This window comes from Euprymna scolopes, chromosome 2 (genome assembly GCF_053919585.1).
Source record: "Euprymna scolopes isolate OS-2025 chromosome 2, ASM5391958v1, whole genome shotgun sequence".
Lineage (NCBI taxonomy): Eukaryota > Metazoa > Mollusca > Cephalopoda > Sepiida > Sepiolidae > Euprymna > Euprymna scolopes.
The window spans coordinates 4,817,194-4,837,193 of NC_136483.1; the positions used below are offsets into that span (position 1 = coordinate 4,817,194).

The 20,000-nt window shown below is 31.4% G+C and overlaps 1 protein-coding gene across 1 annotated transcript in view; it reads right to left on the reverse strand.

The window, feature by feature from the left end:
• Nucleotides 1-20,000, reverse strand: part of LOC145241389 (CD109 antigen-like) — a 322,627-nt gene that overhangs the window by 161,523 nt on the left and 141,104 nt on the right. Inside the window, exon 14 of the mRNA XM_080104314.1 lies at nt 4,824-4,946. Coding sequence (XP_079960440.1) covers nt 4,824-4,946 — 123 coding nt within the window. The remainder of the gene's footprint in view (nt 1-4,823; nt 4,947-20,000) is intronic.

Sequence of the window (20,000 nt, forward strand, 5' to 3'; positions counted from 1 at the left end):
ACAGCTAAATCTGACACCTAAGATCGCCATGGGCATGGAATATGTGCCTACATTAAGGATGGCTTCCCGCGTGGCAGGGATATCTCTAAAGAAGATCCTAATTTACCCTATATGTGTTTCAGGGTTGCACTTGCTAACACCACTGCATTTATATTTGCCCTCTATAGGCCCCACAACAGCGGATTTACTATCTTTAAGAGCATATCTGAGAAAATAGACCACATACTGTCTTCACATCCCTCGGCTAACATCCACATTTGCGGTGACTTCAATGTCCATAACGTGGAATGGCTGACCCATTCAAATAAGACAGATGATGAGGGGATGTTTTGTCATGATTTTGCCATTGCTTATGACCTCACTCAGATTGTTCGCGAACCCACCCGTGTGCCCGATACTACTGGTCAATATGCAAGCCTCTTAGACCTTTTTCTCTCAACTTCCCCTGAGCTATGTTCATGTTCCATTCATTCTCCTCTACGATCCTCCGACCACTCCGTCGTATCAGTTAAGATAAAAACGAAATGTAAGAAGCCCCCAGATGTACCCCTCCACCGTACTGTATACCAATACTCTATGGCTGACTGAGATAGCTTCCGTACATTCATATCTGATTTACTTCTGCACTCCATGTTTAAAAAGGAAGTGTCCTCTATAGTATCAGATCTGACCGAATGGTTAATTGTAGGCATAGACCAATTCATACCATCTAAAAATTCCAACAAAAACCTAACAGCCAGCCATGGTTCTCCCCAGAATGTGCTGCTGCTATTGCGCACAGAAATCACTTTTTCCATAACTACCAACGTAATAGATGCACTGAGACTAAAGCTGCTTTCAGGTCTGCCAGCAACCACTGTAAAAGAGTAATAAAAAATGCAAGAGAGCTATATGCCCAGTATGTTAAATCCAAGGTAGCTGATCAATGGCTTGGTTCCCACCAGTTTTGGCAAATAACAAATAGGATCCTGAACAGAAGTGTACATTCTATCCCAACCATTATCAATGGACCAGAGGTCATCTCGTCAGCGTCAGACAAGGCCAAACTATTTGCAAAGAACTTTGCAGCTAATTCTACCCTATGCAACGAAGGCCATCAACTCCCCATATTTCCTCCTATAACACAGAACAAGCTAGGTAACATACAAATATCCATGCATGAGGTCGCCAAGCTAATAAAGAACGTAGATTCCAGTAAAGCAACTGGCCCTGATGGCATCCCAATTATGGTGTTAAAAAAGCTTCAACCAGAACTTGCTCCCATACTTCCGAAACTATTTAAGCGCTGCCTTAAGGAGAAGTGCTTTCCGACTCCCTGGAAGACTTCATCAGTTTGCCCTGTATTTAAGAATTCAGGTGATAAGTCATCTCCCTCTCAGTACAGACCTAGAGTATTGGTATACAGTACGGTGGAGGGGTACATCTGGGGGCTTCTTACATTTCGTTTTTATCTTAAGAGTAATAAAAAATGCAAGAGAGCTATATGCCCAGTCTGTTAAATCCAAGGTAGCTGATCAGCGGCTTGGTTCTCACCAGTTTTGGAAAATAACAAATCGGATCCTGAACAGAAGTGTGCATTCTATCCCAACCATTATCAATGGACCAGAGGTCATCTCGTCAGCGTCAGACAAGGCCAAACTATTTGCAAAGCACTTTGCAGCTAATTCTACCCTATGCGACGAAGGCCATCAACTCCCCATATTTCCTCCTATAACACAGAACAAGCTAGGTAACATACAAATATCCGTGCATGAGGTCGCCAAGCTAATAAAAAACCTAGATTCTAGTAAAGCAACTGGCCCTGATGGCATCCCAATTATAGTGTTAAAAAAGCTTCAACCAGAACTTGCTCCCATACTTACGAAACTATTTAAGCGCTGCCTTAAGGAGAAGTGCTTTCCGACCCCCTGGAAGACCTCATCAGTTTGCCCTGTATTTAAGAATTCAGGTGATAAGTCATCTCCCTCTCAGTACAGACCAATAAGTCTCCTCTGTGTTATGAGTAAGTTGCTGGAATCAATATTAAATAGAGAAATAGTCAACCACCTCAGCAGGAATAACCTTCTTAGTGACACACAATATGGTTTCCGCTCTGCAAGATCTACCGCAGATGTGCTGACGGTTATATCCCACAGGATTAGTGAATCTCTTGACAAAGGCTTCCTTTCTAGGGCAATTGCTCTTGACATATCAAAGGCCTTCGACAAGGTATGGCATAAGGGTCTACTTCACAAGATTTCCAGCTACGGTATAACTGGAAATGTTTTCTCAATCATTAAATCATTTCTCTCCGATAGGCTTATAAGAGTAGTGGTAGATGGACAAAAATCGGAGGCCTGCAATATAAATGCTGAGGTCCCTCAGGGGTCAATCCTGGGCCCAACTCTCTTCCTGATCTACATCAATGACCTCCCTAAACACATACTTAAATCATTCGTTGACATCTATGCTGATGACACGACCATCTACAGCAACACATCAAAGGCTGTAAATGACAAAGTTCTCTCTGATTCTCTCTCCTCTGATCTCGAGCGCGTGGTTCAGTGGGGGAAGATGTGGCTAGTTACCTTTAATGCATCCAAAACCAAACTCCTATCCTTACATCATCAACGCTCTGATCCCCATCTGGCATCAATTGTGATGGATGGCTCTCGTCTGGGTGAGGCTCCGTGTTTTGACAAGCTTCTGGGTTTGACCTTTACTCCTGATCTGAAATGGAACACGTACATCAAGTCTGTTGCCAAGGTCGCTGGAAAGATGGTGGGATCCTTCTACCGCTCCAGAAGATATCTCACTACTGATGCAATTCTCTATCTATATAAAAGCCAAGTACGTCCAAGGATGGAATACTGTTGCCATATCTGGGCAGGAGCTGCTAAAAACAGCCTATCCTGTTTTGATAGAGTACAAAATATACTTCGTGGCTTAGTGGGGGATGCCCTTTTCTCTAGCCTGCAACCTCTCTCCCACAGAAGAGACTTTGCGAGCCTATCCTTGTCTTATCGTTATTTCCATGGCAGGTGCTCGTCTGAACTCCAATCTCTGGTCCCCCCTCGCCAATCTTTCACGAAAAACACCCGTCTAGCCGAATCCACTGTGAAAAATTTCCGCCACTCAATATCTGTGCCTAAATCAAAACGCAGATTCCATGAACAAAGCTTCTTTCTGCACGCCTGTGGAACTCTGTAGTTAGAGGAGATTCATCCCCGGTGAGCTTTCCTGAGGCCACAGTCCTAGTTGAAGAAAGGTCAGCTGATGCTCTACTTGTGATGCATGTCTGATGCTCTGCATCACCTCTTGTTCAGCTCCCCCTTACCTAAACCGATACTCTTTAAAAAACAATTATGACGACAGTACAATTTAAAAATAAGCTTAAACCAGATTTAGGGTCAAACCAATCCAACTTGCCTCCTCCCTTAAGGCTTGCATTCACAAATATCCGTGGGCTTAGAACTAATTTAGCTGATGTTGAAGCATTTCTCCTAACAAATACCCCGGATATCTTAGCACTAAGTGAGACTAACGTACACTCCTCCATCCCCTCCAACTACTTTAACATGCCTGGATATCTCCAACTCTGCCGTAAGGCCTCTGACAGACATATGCACGGACTTGGAGTTTACATTCGTAATACCCTTCCCTTGACTAGAGCAACAAACCTAGAATCGGACGATCCAGCCTTTATGTGCTTTAGACTAGTCATGCAACACATCATTAGCTACTTTTATTTTCTCTACCGCTCTCCTTCGACCCAGGACTGCACCATAATAAACAAAGTCTCTGACAGCATAGACGCCGCACTCTCCCTCGACACTAGCATACAAGTACATGTATTTGGTGACTTTAATGTCCATCACAAAATTTCCTCTGAGATGGGTATATATGCTGATGACATCACACTCTATAACAGGCATGACAGGAAAACAAATGAACACATATCTAAAGAAATGGCAGAAACACTAGAGGATGACCTCCAATCTGTAGTGGAATGGGGACAAAAATGGATGGTCACGTTCAATGCCGCCAAGACTAAACTAGTTTCATTCAGTAATTACAAGAAACCTTCTCTGCCACCTATAGCAATGGCCAACGGCTCTTTATCTGAGAGTGCGTCTTTCAAGCTCCTTGGCCTAATGTTCACAGTAAACATGACTTGGAACAATTACATCGAGGGCATTGCCAGGGCCGCTGCAAGGAAGGTGAGCTCTCTCTACTGAGCTAGAAAACTCTAGTATCTTGTACCTCTATAAGGCCACCATTCGCCCATGTATGGAGTATTGCTGTCATATTTAGGCTGGTGTATCGACTACTAGTCTCTCGCTCCTTGACAAGGTTCAAAAGAGAGTCGCAAATCTGATAGACATCGAAGCTTCAGCCTCTGTCCCATCGACGAAACGTTGCATTCCTCTGCCTGTTCTACAAGTATTTTAATGGTAACGAACGGCATGCACTTGTGCCCCCACGACGTGAACACTCTCAATAACCCGACAGGCTGAAAAATCCCACCCCCACACTGTAGAGATCCCTAGATGTAAAAGATCTTTCTACTCCAGTAGTCCCTGATTCCCCAACTCTACTGACGTGCAAAAGTTCAAGTGCAACGTGAACCGACATCTTGCTGCCCAAATCCCTACATAGTACCCTAGTAGTTCTTGCCCCTGATAGTAGCTCCCTACACCAAAGTGGCAATGTGCCTTGTTTGGGGTGAAAATGTAATAAAAAAAATATCAGTGCAACTGAATCGTGTACTTTCAGAAGAAATCCTATTTATAAATTATACTTGCATAACTATCATAGTATATGATATTATTTATTATACTTACATAACAAACTGTTCCCATCAAAACGGCTTCCATACTGGCGTGTGGCGGCCCTTGAAATTCATTTATGTCAACGGTTTTGCGTCTTGTATACCGACAGTTTTGATACAATCCATAGTAGTATATCTACAAAATAAAAAGAAAACAACTCATTTTTAGATACATATTTTCGTTTTGCGTTGGTATTACAATGATTAGGCACTCTTAGAAAGAAATAATATTTTTTATACTAATGACTCAGCGCTTATCAATTCAGTTTGAATTCCCGGAAAAAAAACTTAATTTAACTTATCGCAGACTTAGCACATACATAATCCGACTTCTAAAACGTTTACAATAACAAAAGATAATTCAAGTATATAAAGATGAAAAAAACTTAACTAAAATTGCTAAGAAATAAACTTAGCACTTGCATAAGCCTACTTCTCAAAAGTCCATCATTATTAAAGAGAATCAATCTATATAAGAAAAAAGCTTAACTAATAGGAAAATGTAGAACAATACGGTTACTTTTTATACTAATATATAAAATTTAAAAAACAAACAAATAAAAAATGATATAGCAATAATATACACAAATAAATTTGATAACGACATATAAACTAAATGACATGACAATAAATATGCATAAAAGCTTCAGTACCTTTGGTATCAGAAATGTAAATAGATGAGAGGAAAGAAACCAAGTCATACATATCTAAAACCCAATATATATATATATATATATATGTATATATATATATATATATATATATATATATATATATATAAACCCAATATATATATATATATATATGCATATCTAAAAACCCAATAAACCCAATATATATGTATATATATACATATCTAAAAACCCAATATATATATACGTATCTAAAAACCCAATATATATATATATATATATATATATATATATATATATACATAACTAAAAAAACAATATATATATATACATAACCAAAACCCAATTTATATATACGTATCTAAAAACCCAATATATATATATATATATATATATATATATATATATATATATATATACATACATAACCAAAACCCAATTTATATATACATATATAAAAACCCAATATAAATATATATATATATATATCTGAAAACCAATAAATATATGCATATCAAAAACCCAATATATATATATACACATACCTAAAACCTCAATGTTTTTTTTTTTTTTTTTTTTTTTTACAAAGGCATCACCACATTATCAAGGCCCAGAGGCCACTCAAGGATAAGGGTTAAAGAGTGTACAGTAGAAATTGGTCAATATAGTAATCATTAGTAATGAAAATTTGGTAAATTTAATAACTTATATGGAACGGCTCATCAAGAACTTATTTACTTTAGACTTGAAGACAACCATATTGTAGTCAGCCGGAAAGCAGGAAAACGGAAGACAATTCCACAGGCGTGCAGTTCTAAGAAAGAAGCTTTGTTCATGGAATCTACGTTTAGGTTTAGGCACAGATAAAGAGTGGGGGAAATTATTGATAGTGTTTACAGCTAGACGAGTGTTTCTTGTGAAAGTTTGGCGAGGGGGGACCATAGATTGAAGCTCAGTTGAACACTTTCCATGAAAATAACGATACATCAGAGACAAACTCGCAACATCTCTTCTGTGAGATAGAGGTTGCAAGGAGGAGAAAAGGACATCTCCTACGAGGCTACGAAGTCTATATATATATATCTAAAAACCCAATATATATATATATACCCAAAAACCCAATACATATCTAAAAACGCAATACCTATATACATATCTAAACCCAATATATATATATATATATAATATATATATATAATATAAGTATATATATATATATATTATGTTATATATATCTGAAAACCCAATATATATATATATATAATTATTTTTTTACTATAATAATTAAATACCTACACACTAGTGTTTCATCCTTTCGGGATTCTTCAGTGCAGGGTGTCACGATTACTACCAGTCAAACGATTCGAACCCCGCGACACGAGACATCTCTGGCTCGATTAGCGGAGGCCGTATCCATTCGGCTACCATTAACCGTGTGAAATAGCGTTGAATTTTAAACAGATTGGTTTTGCTTCCGTCTCTTTTTTAGATATTATTATTATGGAAAACAAATTACTCAAAATAAAAATAAATCCGTCGATTTCAATTTTGTGGGCAACACATTTCAATTGACTTGTTTTGATTTTTCCCCCCTACTTTTATTTCTTAGTCGCTATCCATTTTCCTTTTCTCCTCGGTCTTTTTTTTAATATAGAATGAATTCCGAAGGAATACGTCTTACCTTCATGATTGCCTTAATAATGTTTTGATATATATATATATATATATATATATATATATATATATATATATATATATATATATATATACATCACTAAACACCCAATATATATATATATATACATATCTAAAACCCCAATATATATATATATATATATATATATATATATATATATATATATATATATATATGCCGTAAGGACTTGGATCTACATTCGTAACACCCTCTCCTTGACTAGAGAAACAAACCTAGAATCGGACGATCAAGCCTTTATGTGCTTTAGACTAAACATACAAGATAACATTAGCTACTTTTATTTTCTCTACCGCTCTCCCTTAACCCAGGACTGCACCATAATACACAAAGTCTCTGACAGCATAGACACAGCACTCTCCCTCGACACTAGCGCACAAGTACATGTATTTGGTGACTTTAATGTCCATCACAAAAACTGGCTTGGATTCTCTACTTACACAGATGCAGCGGGCAGCACAACACATAGCTTCGCTATATCTCACTCCCTATCACAAATTGTTACATTTCCAACCCGTTTCCCTGACCAGCAAGAACAATATGCATCACTTCTAGATCTGCTTCTGACTACAGTTCTAGAGGATCGTATAAAAAATGCTGACAGCCCACTCGGGAATGCTGATCATGCAGTGATAATGGTCGAAATCGCCCTAAACTCTAGAGCCAAAACTGAAGAGCCAGTGCTTAAAACAACGAGATATTATAAAAAGGCTGACTCAGAAGCCATCAGAGATCTTATCAGAGATGCCGCATGGGAAAATATTTTTTCTATTCCTGCGGAACAGTACGCAAATGAGACCACTGAATGGGTCTACACGGAAATTGAAGCACGTGTTCCCATGCGGAGATTTTATAGCAAGCCTCACTCTCCCCAATGATTTACTTCGACTTGCGCAAATGCCATTGCTCAGGCAGCATGTATACGGCAGATTTAACCGACGTAAGTCCAGTTCAAACAGACAAAAGTATATAGCAGCTAGAAGTAACGTTAAGAAAGAAATAGCGACCGCTAAAAGAGAATTTACTGAAACCACAAAAAAAACGCATCGAAGCACAAAAATTAGGAACGCGTGATTTCTGGAAAATCTACAACAGTGTAGTAAATAATGGGCAATCAACAATTCCCCCACTAACCAACAATCACGGGGTTGTTTGCTCAGCAACCGAAAAGGCTAACATGCTTGCCAGTCGGTTTGCCTCAAACTCCACACTGGACCCTTCCAACCACATCCTATCTGAATTTCCTATGCGAACAGACGCCATGCGAGACGATCTAAAAGTCACCCCGGCTGAGTGCATGCTATCATATAACATCTTGACACTTCAAAAGCATGTGGACCCGATCTCATCCAAGCTGTGCTATTAAAAAGTGCTCAGCCGAAGTAGCTCCAGTTCTCTCCAAACTCTACAACAAATTCCTTAATGAATCTTACTTTTTGAGCTGTTGGAAAACTGCTTCTGTGGTACCAATATTCAAGAATTCTGGCGAAAGAACTGACCCATTAAATTATCGCCCCATTAGCCTCCTCCCACGTTTTGCCAAAATATTTAAGACTTTAATTAATGATGCTCTAGTTCATCAGCTTACAGATGCTAAATTTCTGACTGGCCAACAATATGGATTTAGACAAGCCCGTTTCACAGCAGATATCATAACTGTAATCTCTGAACGTATATACCATTCACTGGACAAAGCGAGGGAGGGCAGAGCCGTAGCTCTAGATATATCTAAGGCTTTTGACAGGGTATGGCATGAGGGTCTCCTCAGGAAAATTAGATCATACGGTATCACTGCTAGAATACTTAACATAATTAAATCCTTCTTAGATAAGAGAAAAATCCAGATTGTCCTCGACGGTCATAAATCTAAACAATATGATATAAATGCGGGAGTGTCTCCCCAACAAAATTTCCTCTGAGATGGGTATATATGCTGATGACACCATGCTCTATAACAGGCATGACAGGAAAACAAATGAACACATATCTAAAGAAATGGCAAAAACACTAGAAGATGACCTCCAATCTGTAGTGGAATGGGGGCAAAAATGGATAGTCACATTCAATGCTTCCAAGACTAAACTTGTTTCCTTCAACAATTACAAGAAACCTTCTCTGCCCTCAATAGCAATGGCCAGTGACTTTATCTGAGAGTACATCTTTCAAACTGCTTGGCCTAACGCACACAAGAAACATGAGTTGGAACAATTACATTGGAAGCATTACTAGGGGCGCGGCGAAGAAGGTAGGCTCTCTCTACCGTGCTAGAAAACAACTAACACCTGAAAGTATCCTGTACCTCTATAAGGCTTCCATTCGCCTATGTATGAAGTATTGCTGTCATATTTGGGTTGGTGCTTCTGCTACTAGTCTCTCGCTTCTTGACAAGGTTCAAAAGAGAGTCGCAAATCTGATAGGCCCTGAACTGGAATCTACGCTTAATCCTATGCCCCATAGACGAAATGTTGCATCCCTCTGCCTGTTCTACAAGTATTTTAATGGTGAATGTTCTGGCGAACTGCAAGCACTTGTGCCCCCACGACGTAGACACACTCAACAAACCCGACAGGCAGCTAAATCCCACCCTAACACAGTAGAGATCCCTTTATGTAAAATATTTTTCTACTCCAGTAATTTCTTCCCTAGAACCGCTAGACTCTGGAATTCCATTCCAGGTCCCTGCTTCCCCAACTTTACTGACATACAGAGGTTCAAGTGTTACGTGAACCGACATCTTTCTGTCCAAATCCCAACATAGTGCCCTAGTAGTTGTTACCCCTGATAGTAGCCCCCTACACCAAAGTGGCAATGTGCCTTGTGGGGGATTAAAATGTAAAAAAAAAAATATCTAACAACCCAATATATATACATGTCTCCAAACCCAATATATATACATATACATGTCCAAAAACCTAATATATATATATATATATATATATATATATATATATATATATATATATATACATGTCTAAAACCCCAATATACATAGATATCTAAAAACCCAATATATATATATATATATATATATATATATATATATATATATATATATACATATGTATATATATATATATATACATATATACAACTAAAACCCCAATATATATATATATATATATATACATACCTAAAACCAAAAATATATACATACATATATAAAAAGAAAGTAGATACACACACACACGCATATATATATATATATATATATATATATATATATATATATATACATATATATATATATATATATATATATATATAACCCAATATTTATGCATATCTAAAAACCTAAGTTATATATACATAACTAAAAACCCAATATATATATATATTTAAAAACTAAATATATATAGAGAGATTACTAAAACCCAATATATATATATATATATATATATATATATATATATATATATATATATCAAAAGTCTGATATATATATATACATATTTAACAACCAATATATATATATATATACATATCTAAAAACCAAATAAATATATATATATATATGTTGTGTCTGCACAAATAATTAACAAGAACACGGAAAAGTAACGGTATAACAATAATATATTAGGCAGAAAAGTTATATACATATTTACATGTATTCAGATATACTTCACTTGGAGATATTCCGGCAGGTTGAGTGTTGCATGTCTTACTGGAGGCAACGTAGGCGTCTTGCCTATTTGGCGGTCGTTGCAGAACTCTCCCGGTATTGGTGATTGATACCTTTATATATCTCAATCATCTACCTATGTTAATTAGTGGGTGTCTCCACAACACCCCGTCCCAAGTCGTGTAGATTCCAATATCTTTTTCTCATGGGGTTCATTATAATTGGTTCTGTAAACTTTCTTTTCCTTCGCGATCTTCTCGGTTCGGGCATGGTTTGTGGTGGTTCGATATCAAACGCTTCGTATAGTATATCAATTGGATCTTCCTTTTCATCAGGTTTGTCATGTTCATTGTCTTTTATATGACGTTTTCTCAATTGATTTTGATGTCTTTTGTGTATCCCTTTTGGACCTTATATCGTGTATACCAAGTCACCGATACGTTTACCTGCCGTACCAAACTCCCAGTATGAAATATTATTTTTCATACATTTAAAATATACACGATCACCAGGTTCAAACCTTTTACGTGATGTGTGCGTAGTTTGATGGACGATTGCTTGCTTTGGTATTAAATTATCAAATGGTGATTTTATTTTTTTTATGCTTATCTCAAACTAAACCACCAATATGTATATGCATACATATCTAAAAACTACATATATATATATACATGCATAACTTAAAACCAAATATATATACATATGTTAAAACTCAATATTTACACATAACTAAATATATATATGAAAACATACCTAAAAAAAAATATATATATCTATATATACATATGCGAAAAACTAATATATATATAAATATATGTATATACATCACTAAAAACCAAATATGTATATACATATCTAAAAAGCCAATATATATACATATTAAAAAAACAATATATATATACATATCTAAAACCCAAAATATATATAGATAACTAAAAGGCTCATATATATATATACCTAAAAACCCAATATATATATACATATCGGAAACCCTAATATATATATACACATATCTAAGACCACGAAAAATATATATACATATTTAAAAACCCAATATATATATATACATATGTAAAAATGCAATATATATATATATAAACCCAATATATATATATATATACATATGTAAAAACCGAACATATATATACTAAACCCAATATATATATATATATATATATATATATATATATATATATATATATATATATATACAGCTCTAAAACCCCAATATATATATATACAGCTCTAAAAACCCAATATATACATATCTAAAAACCAATATATATATATATATATATATTTATTTACATATCTACAAACCAATATATATATATATACATACCTAAAGAGGCAATATATATATATACATAGTTAAAAACACACTATATATATGCATATCTAAAATCGCAATATACATACGTATCCAACAACCCAATAAATAAAGATATATATATATATGCTTATCTCAAAACGTAATATATATACGTGTCTAAAAACTAAATATATATACACATATCAAAAAACCCAATATATATATATACATATCACAAAACCCAATATACATATACAATATATATATATATATATACATATTTAAAGACGCAATATATATATACATAGTTAAAAACACACTATATATATATGCATATCTAAAATCGCAATATATATACGTATCCAACAACCCAATAAATATATATATATGCATATCTCAAAATGTAATATATATACGTGTCTAAAAACTAAATATATATATACACGTATCGAAAAACGTAATATATAGATATACATATCACAAAACCCAATATACATATACACATCTAAAAACCCAATATATATACACAGATCAAAACACCCAATGTATATATAGCTTACTAAACACCGATTATATATATACATATCTAAAAACACAATATGTATATATATAACAACAACCCAATATATATATATACTATAAAAACAATATATATACATCAGTAAAAACCTAATATATATATACATACATAAAAACCAAATATATATACATAACTTAAAACTGAATATATATATAAACCTATATAAAAATGTTATATATGTATACATATGTAAAAAAAAATATATATAGATATATACATACCAAAAAAACAAATATGTATATACATATCAAAACACCCAATATTTGTACATATGTTAAAACCTAATTTATATACATAACAACAAATGAATATATATGTAAAAAAATATATATATGTATATAACCATATGTAAAAAAACTAATATATATATACATATATACATCACTAAAACCACAATATGTATATACAACACTTAAAACGCAATATATATATATATACATCTAAAAACTCAATATATATATACATATCTAAGAACACAAAAGTATATACATATTGTAAAACACAATATATATATACATATGTAAAAATGCAATATATATACATATATACATTTATACATATCTAAAAACATAATATATATATACATATCATAAAACATAATACATAAATATCTAAAAACACAATATATACATATATAAAAACACAATACATACATATATATATACATATATATATAAACACCAATGTATATATATATGTATCTAAAAACGCAATATATATACATAGTTAGAAACACAATATATATATATATATGCATATATAAAATCCCAATATATATACGTATCCAAAAACCCAATATATATATAACTATATATATTTATATATATATGAATATCTAAAAACGAAATATATATGTAAACAATATATATATATATATACATATATAAATATCCAAACCCCAATATATATATATATATATATATATATATATATCTAAAAATACAATATATATATACACATCTAAAAACCCAATATATATATATATATATATATATATATATATATACATATATATATATATACATACATACAACACAACCCAATATACATATACACATCTAAAAGCCCAATATATATATATATATATATATATACATATATATATATATATGTATATATACATATCTAAAAACCCAATGTATATATATATATATACAGCTAACTAAAAACCCATTATATATATGCATATAAAAACACCCAATATATATATACATAACAACAACGCAATATATATATATATATATATATATATATATATATATATATAGATATATACTATAATAAACAATATATATACATTATAAAAACTAATACATATATACATACTTAAAAACCCAATATATATATATATATATAAGTAAAAACTGAATATATAAACACATATAATAAAAATTACATACATTTATACATATGTAAAAAAAACAATATATATAATATATATATATACACCTAAAACCCCGATATGTATATAGGTATCTAAAAACCCAATACATATATACATATCTAAAAACTTAATATATATATATATACATATCTAAAAACCCAATATATATATATATATATATATATATAGATAACTAAAAACTAATATATATATATATATGCATACCTTACAACCCAATATATATATATGCATATCTAAAAACCCCGTATATATACCTATCTAAAAACCAACTATATATATATATATATATATATATATATATATATCTGAAAACCCAATAAACGTACATATACATAACAAAAAACAAGATATATATGCATATCTAATATATTTATACCTAACTAAAAAGCCACTATATATATACATATCTAAAACCCAATACATATGCATATCTAAAAACCCAATATATATATATATATATATATATATATATATATATATATATAACTAAAAACCAAATATATAGATATAAAACCCAATATATATACATACTTAAACACCCAATATATATACATATCTAAAACCCATTATACATATATATTTAAAAACTTAACATATATACGTATCCGAAAACTCAATATATATACATGTCTAAAACCACAATATATTTATATATTTATATATATATATATATATATATATATATATATATATATATATATATATATATATATATATATATATATATATATATATACTCGGGTTTTTTTATATTCAAAAGTAATGGACTAATGAATTCAACGAAGTTGTTAGATAGTGCTCAATAAAAAGAGCTGATAATACTTGTTTATTGTTATATAAACATGCTCACATCCCGCTGCTACAAATAGCCACTTGTTTCAATCAAACAACAGATATCATCAGGCAGCGACTTGACTATTCAACAGTTCAATGAATAATGGATTTTTATTTTAGGTAGGAACTCTTTAGAAGTTGGAGTTAAAAAACTTAAAACACAGAACCTTAATTAAATAAAAAAGTAAAAAGGGAGAGGCAATTTAAATAAAGTTAAAAGATTACAATGGGGAGAGAGTGATTGAGAAGAGAAAAAAAAAGGAATAGAGACAGAAATAGAGAAAGAAAATAGAGAGAAAACAAAATAGAGAGAAAAAGAAGAGAGAAAATATATATATATATATATATATATATATATATATATATATATATATATATATATATATATATATGATATGGAGAAGAAAAGAGAAAAGATATAAATGGTTATTAAAAAGAGAATAAGAACTAGAAGGAAAAGGAAAGAATAATGAGATCAAGTTAAATAGAGAAAGAGAGAAAGTAAGAATTTGACAGTATATAGAAAAATTAATTAATTGCAAACATTATAAAAACCATCTTTTAAGTAATTTAGTTTAGATATAAAATTTAAATAAATTAAAAATTGTCACTGATTTCTATAATTTATTAAAATACTATTAATATACTTTCTCCTCTCCTGATTTCATTCTTTACTTCTCCTATCTTATATACCTGTGTGTCTATGTGTATATGTATGTGTCTATGTATTTATTTTATGACCGTGTGTACTTAGATCTATATATTTCTATATTATTTGGTATACCCTCCCATGTTTATTCAATCCATTTGTATGTTTCTATGTGTGTATGCATCTATCTGTACTCTTGCCATATTATTTGTATTCTTATGTATTTCTATATATATAATTTATGTAAATTATACATATTTATGTGTGAGTATATATGTGTGTGTGTGCGTTGTTGTTTATTAGTATATGATTGTGTGCATATATTTGTGTATTTTTTGTATGTATGTGTATACATAAGATTATATGTATGTATATGTATGTGTATGTGTATGTATATATATATATATATATATATATGTATATGTGTGTATATATATATATATATACATATATATATATATATATATATATATATATATATATATATATATGCTTATTTGTATGTCGGTTGGTTCTCTGTGGGTATATACATATGTATCTTATTATTTTTAATTTGGGTACTATCTACCTGTGCGTCGCTACTTTTGAGTATTTCGTTGATTTAATTACTTCTTTTGCCTGAATATATTTATATATTTATAGGTAAGTGTACTTGTATCTGTGTTATTAGTAATCTGGTCTTGAATGTATTATTTTGTGATTTAATATGACTTTATATCTATATTTAAATAGCTTAAACTTCCAACTTAATAGTATAGTTACACCTTTACTTATGTGCATGTATATGTATATATATATATGTATATATATATGTGTGTGTATGTGTGTGTATATATGGATATATATATGTGTGTGCGTGTGTATATACTTATTTGTATTGTATTCTTTTTATATACATAAATATTAGTAGTTTTTTATTTATAATTATTGGACCTATTTAATTTATTTAATCCCCTCTTATGGCTAAATATGTTATATTAAAAAGATAATAAATATAAATTTTATTCTGTTTTTATTATTATTATTATTATTATTATTATTATTATTATTATTATTATTATTATTATTATTATAATTATCATTATTATTATGTTTATTGTTATTAATAATAATTTTAATATTGTTTTATCATTATTTTCTTCTTTTATTCATATATTTATCTAATAAAAACGCGAAAACTTTAAACTTATATCATTTAGCATAAAGGGCCTAATTAATGGTAGACGTATGTTTGAATTGCGTTGATTTTACTCGTGGACGTATGTAAGAGGATAAATATGCTAGCTGAATACATTCACTGCCTTTTTTGACACGTTCATTTCTGACGCTTGGGTTGTATCTTCTGTTTGTATTTGTAATAATATGTTTCATTACTGAATTGTATAATTGTTCATAAATTGGTTGACACGCAGATCTTTTTCTTTTTCTTTTTCTTTTTCTATATACTGTCAAATTCTTACTTTCTCTCTTTCTCTATTTAACTTGATCTCATTATTCTTTCCTTTTCCTTCTAGTTCTTATTCTCTTTTTAATAACCATTTATATCTTTTCTCTTTTCTTCTCCATATCATATATATATATATATATATTCTCTCTCTTGTTTTTCTCTCTATTCTGTTTTCTCTCTATTTTCTTTCTCTATTTCTGTCTCTATTCCTTTTTTTTTCTCTTCTCAATCACTCTCTCCCCATTGTAATCTTTTAACTTTATTTAAATTGCCTCTCCCTTTTTACTTTTTTATTTAATTAAGGTTCTGTGTTTTAAGTTTTTTAACTCCAACTTCTAAAGAGTTCCTACCTAAAATAAAAATCCATTATTCATTGAACTTTTGAATAGTCAAGTCGCTGCCTGATGATATCTGTTGTTTGATTGAAACAAGTGGCTATTTGTAGCAGCGGGATGTGAGCATGTTTATATAACAATAAACAAGTATATATTTATATACACTTGTGCCCGATATTATTCATACCCCCTCTTGAAAATTGAGTTTATTAGGTGTAACTTTGTAAGAATTTATTGTTTACGTCCATATTGATACATATTCTTAATACACCTCTTCTGATCATTTTCGTCATTTTAAAATCTCGGGATACTTGTAATAAAAGAAATATACAGCTATTTATAAAATCTGCAATGTTCAAAAATAATCATACCCCCTTATTTTTTCAGTATTAATCGAGTTTCTGACTGTTTGTTTCCTGTTTGATTCTTATTTTGAATGCTTTTATACAACCTTTGATTAATTTCATTTCGTTTTTTGCATTTTTCAGAAATTAAAATGATATCAACTGAAAACCAAAAAAAGAATAAAAATTATTAGAATGGGGAAGAAAAAAGAGCTTAGTAATGATCTTAGGACTAAAATTGTGAATTCACATAAGGATGGTTTAGGTTACAAGTCAATTTCCAAGAAATTGTAGGTCCCTACAACAACAGTACAGAGCATCATCAAAAAATTCCAGAGCCACCACACAACAAACAACTTGATTGGTAGAGGAAGGAAAAGGAAACTGTCTGCTAGAGCCACCAGGAATATTGTAAGAAGTGTTAATGCAAATCCAACCACCACTACTAAGGTCATTTTAGAAAATCTGGAGTCTTCTGGCATAAAAATATCAAGGCAAACATTGCAAAGGACTCTGCATGAAAATGGTCTGAAAGGAAGAAGACCAAGAAGGACTCCATTGCACACCGGAAAACGCCTTACAGCACGTCTAAAGTTTTCTAGGACCCATGTGAATTCTCCAGAGTCATTTTCTCAAGTATTTTGTGGACTGACGAAACAAAAATTGAATTGTTTGGCCATATGGATGCTTCTTACGTTTGGAGGAAGAAAGGAGAAGCTTACAACCCAAAGAACACCATACCCACGGTGAAACATGGTGGTGGTAGCCTAATGTTTTGGGGCTCCTTTTCGGCTAGTGGTCCATGTAGTTTGGTCAAGATAGATGGAACCATGAAGAAGGAGCAATATTTGGAGATACTCCAGAAAAACATTAGACAGGATGCGGAGAAGCTCCATTTAGGACCAAACTGGGTCCTTCAACAGGATAATAATCCAAAACATACTGCCAAAATAGTCAAGAAATGGTTTGAGGATAATCACATTAATGTTTTGGAATGGCCTAGCCAGAGTCCTGACCTGAACCCTATCGAAAACCTTTGGCACATATTGAAAACTGAGGTTAAAAAGCGGAAACCTAGAAATTTGAGGGATTAAGAGAACTACTGCATTGAAGAATGGTAAAAAATCAGTGTTGATGATTGTAAAAACCTTGTTGATGAATATCCAAAACGGTTACAGGCAATTATTAAGAATAAAGGGCATGCTATTGACTATTAGTAAGAGAGGTATGAATAATTTTGAACTAGTGCCATTATTGTTTATCTTAGTATAATGCTTCAAACTTGCATAATTTATTTATTTGTTGAGTTTAAATTAAATGCTTATGCTTGATTTATTGTTTGAAATCCCTTTAATATTGTCTATCTTCTGGTTTGAGCAATATTCTTATAGAAATCTCAAAGATCCGAGGGGTATGAATAATATCGGGCACAAGTGTATATATATATATATATATATATATATATATATATATACGTATCTTGATTTATTATACATATATATATATATGTGTGTGTATATATATACATGTCGGAAACACACTATATATATGTATATATATATATATATACATATCTTAAAACCCAATACATATATACATATCGTAAAAGTAAATGTATATATATATATATATATATATATATATATATATATATATATAAATCCAATAGATGTATACATATCTAAAAATCCAATATCAATATAAATATCTAAAACCCCAAAACACATATAAAAAACACATATAGAGAGACATATATATATATATATATATATATATATATATATATATATATATATACATATCTAAAAACCCAATATACACATATATATATATATATATATATATATATATATATCAAATAACCAAATGCATATACACATCTTACAACCACAATATCTCTATCTAAAAACCCAATATATACATATCTAAAAATCCAATATCAATGTAAATATCTAAAACCCCAATATACATATATATGACAAACAATATGGATTCAGGCAAGCCCGTTCAACAGCAGATATCTTAACTGTAGTTTCTGAACGTATATACCGTTCATTGGATAAAACAGGGGAGGGTAGAGCGGTGGCCCTTGATATATCTAAGGCTTTTGACAGGGTATGGCACGATGGTCTTCTAAGGAAAATTAGATCATATGGAATCACTGGAAGAATTCATAATGTAATTAAATCCTTCTTAAGTAATAGAAAAATCCAAGTTGTCCGCGACGGTCGTACATCCAAACAATATGACATAAATGCGGGAGTACCTCAGGGCTCTATCCTTGGACCTCTATTATTCCTGATATTCATAAATGACCTC